Source organism: Medicago sativa, chromosome 2 (genome assembly GCF_051527215.1).
Source record: "Medicago sativa cultivar Bolivia chromosome 2, Bolivia_mono, whole genome shotgun sequence".
Lineage (NCBI taxonomy): Eukaryota > Viridiplantae > Streptophyta > Magnoliopsida > Fabales > Fabaceae > Medicago > Medicago sativa.
This window is the reverse complement of record NC_140750.1, coordinates 75638905-75648691: the sequence shown is the minus strand read 5'-3', so window position 1 is coordinate 75648691 and position 9787 is coordinate 75638905. Positions and strand designations below refer to the sequence as shown.

The following is a 9787-nucleotide window of genomic DNA, read 5'->3' as shown; positions in this document are numbered from 1 at the left end:
TTCGAGAGCTCCAAGAGATGGGCGTGCTGCCAAGATATAACAGATAACCAGTGGTGGAGATATAATCATCCTTGTCGCCTGCCCAATTCGCATGTGAGTAGGCGTGGAGATTTAGTGGGGCGGTCGTCGAGATGAACACACCTTAGTCACAAGAACCCACCAAGTATCTGAGCACTCTTTTGAGTGTAGTCAAATGCGCCGTTCTGGGGTTCTGCATGAATTGGGCGAGTTTGTTTGTACTGAAGGCAATGTCTGGGTGAGTAAGGCTCAAGTATTGGAGGCTTCCAATGAGCGTTCGATACTCGGTTGGGGTCGGTAGGAGATCGCCGGAATCCTCGAGTAACTTATTTGTGGCAGACAATGGAGTGCATGCTGGTTTCGTATCTGCCATGCCTAAATTATGTAGTAGATCAGTGATATATTTCCTTTGGGAAATGAATATACCCGCAGTAGAGGGAATCACTTCGACCCCCAAGAAATAATTAAGATATCCAAGGTCTTTGAAGGAAAAGCGAGCGGCGAGTGTGGCGATGAGTTTGGAGACCTTTGCAGGAGAACTCCCGGTGACAATGATATCATCAACATATACTAATAAGTATAGTTTAACACCTGATTTGTATTGGATGAAAAAAGATGCATCAACAGTGGAGTTGACGAAGCCAATGGATAATAGGAATACCCGAAGCTCCGTATACCAGGCACGAGGTGCCTGCTTTAACCTGTAAAATGCCTTTTTGAGGCAACAAATATGATCAGGGAAGTTTTTGTTGACAAATCCAGGTAGCTGTAACATGAATACTTCCTCCTTGAGTGTACCTTGAAGGAACACATTGTTGACATCAAGCTGACGAAGGGACCATCCTTAACGAACTGCAAGTGTTAGGACAATTCGAATAGTCACCAGTTTAACAACTAGACTGAATGTTTCCGTGTAGTCACAACCAGGGCGTTGATGAAATCCTTTGGCGACTACTCGTGCCTTGTAACGATCAATGGAGCCATCCGGATTTCGTTTGATACGAAAACCCCATTGACACCCAACCAAATTGTGAGCAGAGGACCAGCTAACAAGATCCCAGGTGTTATTGTTGTATAAGGCATCAAATTCAGCTTGCATAGCAAAGCGCCAATCAGGGTCACGAAGGGCTTGAGTGATATTGCTGGGTTCGATGGGACATAAGGGGCGAAAATGAAGGTTAAGCTTTTTGATGGGTTTAACAATGTTGTTTTGAGAACGGGGCAAAAAAATATAAAACGTGGCACCTTACTTACGTGATGTGGGTGCCACATCAGCGTTGAATGGGTCAAAATTTACCTGGGGGACCAAAACTGCAAAAGGGGTAAACATAGAGGGCTCGAAAGTGATTTTTTTTTTTGAATAAAAAGGTGATTATTTTTTTTAGAGGTCAAAATCGTAACATTTGGATACTTGGAGAGCCAAAACTGTAATTAAGCGAAAAAAACTAATTGATCAAAACACACACTTTAATTATACCATTCACGTTAAAAATAAAAGGGTTAATATGTCTTTACCCCCTGTAATTTCGGCGAGTTCCGGTTTACCCCTTGTAAAAAAAAAGTTTAGATTCCAACTCTGTAATTTGAAGATTCTTTCGAAATAGACCCTGTAATTTGAAGATTCTTTCGTTTTACACCCAGAGGTCATCTGACTGTGCAAACATGATGACGTGGCACACTGAGTCATAAAAAAATTATATTCAGATTTTAAAAAATAATAAAAATTCCATAATTTTTATTTTTGGTCGAAAAGATTTTAAAAAACATTTTTATTTCGAAAAAATCTGAACTTTTTTTTAATTTCAAATATGTTTTTCTAAATTTTCTTTTTTTCATTTTAAAAATTAAATTCCAGAATTTTTAATTTCTCTTTAGAAAATTCGATTTTTTTCGATAATATATTGTTTTTTACGATTTTTTATTTTCGAAAATTAATTTTCAGATTTTTTAAATTAATTTTTATTTTAAATTAATATAATTTCATTTATATTATTTTTTTATTTTAAAAAATAGGCAAAATGCCACGTGTGCCCTTAAAAAATATTAATTATATAGTCAGCGTGCCACATAATCATATATTCACAGTCAATGCGTCACTCAGCATACCACGTCAGCATTTTGTCCAGTCATAAGACCTCAGTGTCTAAAACGAAAGAATATTAAATTACAGAGTTGAAATCTAAATTTTTTATTTTACATCGAAATTTGTCCAAGTTACAGGGCGTAGAGACATGTTAACCCAAACAAAAAAAGGGGAGCGTGAGCAAAATACCAAGTTAGTTTCTCTTTCTCCTCCACAAACACACTGCGCAGCTCTCACTCATGCAGCAAGGTATGATTCGTTTTCATATACAATCAACCAATCGCTTAATAATTTGATTCTGTGTAAGCGCTGTTCTAATTTTTTTTTCCAAATTAAGAACAGATAATTATGTTTAAAAAGAAGAAGATGGAAATCAGCAGCAGCAGCAGCAAGGTATGATTGAGTTTCCACTACATTCAATCGCTTCAATTCTGAATAAGTGTTGTTATATTTTTTTGAAATTAAGAACAGTTATTTAATGTTTCTATTACTAGCAAATATTTCTAAGTTTAAATAGTATTTACCCCTTTAATTTGAATGAGTTTTGGTTTACATCCTGACATCTTTGACATCCTGTAAGATTTTTGAGTAAACCACCGATTTTATCCCAATCTTTGTAAGTCACTCTCAAATTAGTCCCGACTCTATTAATATTTCCAAGATCCCTCTCAATATTATCAAAAGTTTCTCAATTCGATCCCTCTCTCTTTGTTTTTCACATGACGAGACACTTAATTGAGAAACTTTTGACAAAGACAGAGACTATTTTGAAATATTAATAGAGTTAGGGACTAATTTGAAGGTGACTTACATAGACATGGATCAATTTGGTGGTTTACTCATTATTTTTTAGATTCTAACGTTGTACTTTAGAGATCTTTATGAAAGTTGAGCGTACAAAATATGATAATATTGTTTGGAAGGTAAAATAAAATTCGCTCAAATTACATAGACGAAAGTACGTTAATTTTAAAGTTTGATATCAAGAAGGTTTAAAAGAGAAGAATTTGCAAATAACAAGTTGGAATCTAAAACAAAAGTATTACAGGGATAAGCCTTCGTTCAAATTACAACTTTTATTTTTATCATTGTTATTATATATTTATTTTTAAAACTTAGCGTTAAGCTGAGTGACTAATCCCATTGTTCATCATCAGCAGGACCTAATCGAAATCGGAGCAACCCCTGAATGGACTTGTCCAACGCAGGACCTAATCGAAGTCGGAGCAACCCCTGAATGGACTTGTCCAACATTTGAATTGTTATCACCAGATTTGAACATGAGACCTAGAAAGATGAGCAACAACATGGTGTCCAAAGATGTCCACCATCTTCCGTACCTTATTTTGGGCAGTCAGGCATATCTCATCAATGAATCACCACTCGAAAAGGTGAAAAATCTCATCAATGAATCATCACTCAAAACGGTGAAAAATATTAGTGACTTACCCGATAACATTCTTCACCATATTCTTTCATTTCTCTCCACCAAAGATGCTGTCAAAACTTCCATATTAGCAACAAAGTGGAGGTACTTGTGGACTCAATTATCTGTCTTTGATTTTCATATTATTAGTCCTTCTCATCCTCAAAATCAAAACTCAGCAACAGCAAATTCTCTTTTAGGTATAGTTGCCACACTACTTCACAAATCTAACGTGGAAATACAAAGCCTCACCATTAAAATAACACCCCGATTTTTTCGTGATGCACACGATCATCCTTGTCAACTATCTGTTGCTCTTGATGCACGCAAACTTACTTCTTTACTATCTTCTCTACTCACCCACAAAGTCCAGAACCTTCAACTTTGCATAAGTGATACAAAATATCGAAATACCACTTGTGTGTTACCCTGTAGTTTCTCAACATCTCACTCATTGACTAAACTATCGTTGCAGCTTGGTGGCTTTACTCTATTTATTCCTACCGGTATTCGATTCCCTACCCTCAAGACTTTAAATCTTTCATATGCTACCTTTGAAAGTGACAAGTCAATTGAACAATTTTTTTCTGAGGGGTGCCCTATCCTACAAGATTTGACTTTGAACTATTGCTATTGGTTGTACATCAAGCAGATCACCATTGCTACTTCCACATTGAGGATTTTGACCATCCGTTCTGACCCTTATTGCCTAAATTGTCATGATGTCTCTAATTTCTCAGTCAAGATTGATGCTGTCAATCTTGTATCTTTAGCTTGCACAAGTCGTCCAACCATACAATTAATCATTGTTAACCCCCCACCTTCCATAGTTGATGCATATATTGAATTTGACATACACCTTCCAGTTACTTATTTAATGCAACATGTTTCCTCTCCTTATTCGGTTCTGCTACTGAGTGGACTTGCAAGTGTCAAGTCTCTTACACTATCAAAGGACACTTTTAGGGTATGTATTACCTTTTTTCTCATCATCTTCATTTAATCTTTTTAAATATTGTGTATAATATAATGTTCAGGGTATGTATTGCCTTTTTTTTTTCTTCATCTTCATTTTATCTTTTTAAATATTGTGTATAAAATGATGTGTTTTGACGCACAATGTTGCCTTTGGTTGTGTTTACCATGCAAATTTATTTTTGTTTCCTTTTTCTAGAAACCTCTCTATGTAATTGATCATCTCCATCTCCTTCCTGAGTTCCACAATTTGACACATCTTTGTCTGGCTTTGGAGATTGACAACTTCAGTAGAAAAACATTAATGGAATTTCTCCTAAGGTGTCCTAAACTGGAAGCTCTTGTTTTACCTCTGGTACACCTTATATCCTTCTTATAATCTCCCCCATTTCTAGGTTAAAAGAATGATATTATTTCCATCCATTGACTTGTTAATTGATTCTTATTTAGGCAGTTACCAAATTCTTGGATATGAATGACTCCACATTAATTCCAGTGCCTCCTTGTTTTAAATCTTCTCTCAAGATGCTTCACATTTCAATATATGATGGCTCTGATTGTGGAATTCGATTCATTGAGTTTATTTTAAAAAATGCTAGACTTTTAGAGGAGATCCAGATAACTTATTCGTCATTTTTTCGAGGTTTTTACAAGCATTTCATGAACCTGGCGGATGTCAAGAACCAACTTGAAGGCATGGGAAGTTGTGATATTAAGTTTCGGGAAAGAATTTCTTTTTAGTAGGAATTAAATTTACTCGGCTAACATTAATTCAAAACTCTGTGCTTGAGTTAAATAGCTTCCTTCACTTAGGTAGACTACCAACAATAGTTTATGGAGCTTGTCTTGCACTTCATGAACCAAATCAGTTTATGTTTTATATTATCGTACAAACTCTCTTTTGTTTTGTTGATAAATGTTTGCATGGAAATGAAACCATGTAACTATGCAAGTGTTGAGAATGGTTTGCTTGGAAATGAAGCTTGACATGATTTTTTGCCAGAAAAAAAAAAATGCTAGAACTTGTCCATCATGCTTGGACTTACAGCTTTCATCTTATCTTTGAGTTTTGGGATAACATTGGGTTCAGCGGCCCTCACCCCTAAGAATTTATACCATTAATGATTCTGAAGTTTAATTCTTTTTCTTGTTGTGATTTAATTAACATGAGATTGTTGTGAGAAATCAGCTAGACTTTTGTAGTTTAGCAAAGTGTATAGTTTTAACCGGTCTAGGAAATAAAGGTTTGCTTAGCTCGGTTGAGATATGGCGTATTTTTATTATTATTGAGCTATGAAAGTATGAAATTCGACAGATACCTACATGGAATAAAATATGAAATGGTCTATAAAGATCTTTCTATATATTGATATATTGAGCAATTTGTTTCATTAAAATAAGTTCTTTAACAAAATATGATAGTTTCCATCTTCATTCATCTATCTATTGTGCCGAAAAGCTAAAAATGATGTAATCAATCGATCCTAATATACTTTTGCCAATTTCAAATGAGATTTTTGCTTCAATGTTATAGACTACATGATAGAATTTTCGTGTTCAAAAAATAAAGCAACTCATCAGTGCAAGAACTTATAAATTTACTGTGGTACATCACTTCATCGTTTGAGATCCTAGAGCAAATAACCTGCTCCTGCTCATTTGAGATTGGTTAAAAACATTCTAATAGAATAGTATAAATTGAAGGACTGTTACTTTTCCCACCCCTCTTAAGTTCTTGCGCTCCCTGCAAATGTACAAAAAAGCCCTTCAGATTATATAATTTGGATAAATAATTTCCCAGAAATTTCCGGATTATATAATCCAGAAAACACTTTTATCAGAATTTCACACTTTGCTTAGACTTTGATTTATTTTATATTATTTAGATGTTAGATTCATAAAATAAATGCAAATAAAAACACAAATATACGAACAAAAATAATACAGATTACATAATCTTTGAAAACCTTTTGAAACCTTTGTCCAAAACATCTTGACACAGTCCGGATTACATAATCCGTACTCCTCCCATGATTTCCGGATTATGTAATCCGAATTCTTACGATATATTACAAAAAAAGGCCTTTAGGTCTTTACAATAGGAAATCAAGGTCGAAGAAGCGGAAGTGCCCCAGAAACCAACCAAGCTCGGTGTCGAGACGGCAAGAAAGGCAGATGTTAATCATATCATAATCATCGTTTGCGCCTGGAGGTGGCAAGTGAGAATTGCGGATCCTGTTGCTCGTCGCATAAGCCACGTCGGAAAGTCAAGTGAACTTGTAGTCCAAACCTGGGGGCATAAAACGTAGTTCGAGTTGACTCCAATCGAAGAGAAGACCGTCGGCACCGATGACGCTTCTACAGTGAGCAAGACGCTGTCGAGTGAAAAGGTAACGAAAGAGGGATAAAACCCTATCTCTGTCAAAACCTTCGCTTGCCAGCACCTTCAACATGATCAAGAAGTACATGGCTTCATCTGGGCGCTGCTGAGAACAGATTGAATCCTTGGCAGGTCGGGGTGCGGTTGTTGAAACATTTGAGCCGCTCTGACAACGCAGTACAATGCATGACCACTGAGAGTAAGTTGCATTGCAGCAAAAACTTCCTTTGTCCCGCGTTAAGCGAAGGGAGTTCAAGAAGGCGCAGACAATCTTCCGACACCACTCTGAGCACCACAGGGTTTTCGGAAAGTCTCCGATGGAGCTTCGCGGATGCCCAGAAGGTTAGAAACTCTCTAGTGCTCGAAGCGGCGATCTTCTTGACAATAAGGGTGTGTTTGATGGTCAGGATAGGGAGACAGGATATGATACATTAATCATATCCTGCTTAAATCTCATGTTTGATGCACCAAAGGGATAGGATAAAATAAACCATTTTCCTATCCTATCCTGACTTTCCTTTGTAATTTTTATCCTGAGTATAGGTTGGGTTAGAAATTATCCTGATAGGATTAGAAGATTATTCCTTATTTATTATCCTGATATTTAAAGAAGGAGGAATATATCATTTTTCTAATGTTCGGCAAGAATGCGTCTTCGTATGGTATCGGTGACGCACAAAGACGCATTCTTGCCCGGGAATATATCTTGCACCGATACCTGCGCGAAGATGCATTCTTGTCAATTATATACCAAAAAAAAAAGAGGAGGAATATATCATTTTTCTAATGTTTGACAAGAATCCTCTGAATCCCATATACTTCAAAATGGATGACGTACCTTAAATAGAAATCATCATTACTTAGTCAATTACATATATACCAAATATAATAGAAACATCCGGTAGTGCGCACATATAAGTTTTCCACTGCCTATTCCTCGTATCCCAAATGTATCTGAAAAGTATCGGATAATTGTTTTAAAAAAATAAAATTTAATACTCAAAATTATACTTCAGTTAATCAAGATAACGAGAGAGGTGATTCAGTTAATCAACATTAGATAAAATTTGTGTTGAGTTCTTTTAATCAATATTTATTTTCTTCAAGTATTTTACATACATATAACGTATGCGTATCGGGGCTTCATAGATAAAAACATGTCCTACCTGAAAACCGCATGACCCAGTCCGTACAATCTGATCTGGCTATACGGCCTTTCCGCTACTCCTTTTCTTTTTTTAATTTAACATAACAAATCACTTCTTTTTCTTCCATCTCCTTCATTCCTATTCATTACCAAATAGGCAAATTATATGGTAACTAGCGAAAAAACGGGCACGTTGCAATCACGTGTCCGTCTTTCCATTTTCTTATTGCGTTGTTTGAAAATTATTAACAGTGTTTTTGTATGAAATTTTGATTTGGGTTAAAACTAAAAATATAAACGTTGTTGCTTTCAAGTTATAACAAACCAAAATAATCATGATTATTTATTTCAATGACACCAATAATATTACAAAAAAATATAATCTAATATTTTTTTAATAAAACCAACAACGATCTTTATTGTAGAAAAAGTTGTTTAAGAGTATAATTGGGATAATGAAAAAGTAAGTATAAATATACTCATCTAGTTTGTTACATTTTTTAAATGATAAAGAAAAAAAACATATATATATATATATATATATATATATTCTTATTTTGTTTGTTACATTTTTTAATATTTAATATTATTCTTATCTATTTGTTACTTGTATTATTTGTATTCAAAATTGAGGGCATTTTTGGAAAGAAAAAATCATCCCAAAAAAGTTGAAATGAGTTATTTTCTTTATATATAGTATAGATATAATACAAATATATTATATTTGTGAGAAATTCTAATATGACCGACGTTGTCTTTTGTTAATAGATGTTAATGATTCTTCACATTTTTACGATTGAAATATTGATTTAATTGGAATTAGTTTGATTAAAACAACAAAAATAAAAATGTAGCTTGCATTGAGTTTTTATTTTTGGATAGTATTGTCGATTGTTTTTGAAAACTTTGATAACTTTAAATACTAATTCACAATAGACCACTTATGATGGTGATCAACAATAGAGCTCGCCTATATTTTCAATTTTTAGATATCATATGGAGCCTGAGAATTATCGATCTCTTAAAGAAGGAAGAAGAACTTGGCAAAAGAAGTTGGAAAGAGAATTAAAATGTAAAGGTAAGATATATATAAACGATGGAGGAGATAGAAGAGAAAATATAAATGTAGCAACAATAATAACCAAAAGTGAAGTTGAGGGCCAATCGTGTTTCCAATTGACAATAAGAACATATTCTAGAAGTGAATGATATTGATTGAAGGGAAATGCTAACTTGTGCCTTTAAGCACAAGTATAGAGTTAAATGTAGAAATTAATTATTTTTTTAGATATTAACTTATGCCCTTAGGGAACAAATTAGTATGATCCATAATTGAAGCAAGCAGAAAATGAAAACCACACTGTCCATAATTAAGCAGCTACGTACCTTCAAAGTCACATATTTAGCCAGATGCACGTTTGTGTCCATAAATAAAAACATCAATGGATGTGAGATTTATTGTAGAGTATGGTTAGATCGGTGGACTGATGCCAAGTGCAATAAAACAAAACCTCATCCTTGAAAATTGCTCTTCTCTCGACATAAATTGCTCACGTCCAACCGAACTTCCCAAAATACCTCTACGTGACTTAACTCGCGTGAGTATATAATCTATGTGACTTCAGTCACGTTGGAATACAATCTACGTGACTTAAGTCACATTCGGTAGATCCAGCGTAAGTTAAGTCACATGGCGTGTATTTAAAGGTCAGACAATACCTCATTTTCCCATTCTTCAACATTTCACATCTAAAATCT

General features: G+C 34.7%; 1 protein-coding gene across 1 annotated transcript; it reads left to right on the top strand.

Annotated features, from left to right (window-relative positions):
• Positions 1-2291: 2291 nt before the first annotated feature.
• On the top strand, positions 2292-5554 carry LOC146950782 (F-box/LRR-repeat protein 13-like). Its single transcript, XM_085746726.1, has 5 exons — positions 2292-2350; positions 2444-2494; positions 3262-4494; positions 4702-4857; positions 4953-5554. Exons 2-5 carry the CDS (start codon positions 2450-2452, stop codon positions 5241-5243), a joined length of 1725 nt encoding a protein of 574 aa, XP_085602852.1. The 5' UTR covers positions 2292-2350; positions 2444-2449; the 3' UTR covers positions 5244-5554.
• The last annotated feature ends 4233 nt before the right edge of the window (positions 5555-9787 follow it).

Bases quoted from the DNA above. Each gene is read 5' to 3' on its own strand.
- LOC146950782 (XM_085746726.1), top strand. From the start codon at position 2,450: ATGTTTAAAAAGAAGAAGATGGAAATCAGCAGCAGCAGCAGCAAG. The intron at 4,495-4,701 runs GTATGTATTACC...TCCTTTTTCTAG, and splicing joins TATCAAAGGACACTTTTAGG to AAACCTCTCTATGTAATTGA. The intron at 4,858-4,952 runs GTACACCTTATA...ATTCTTATTTAG, and splicing joins AAGCTCTTGTTTTACCTCTG to GCAGTTACCAAATTCTTGGA.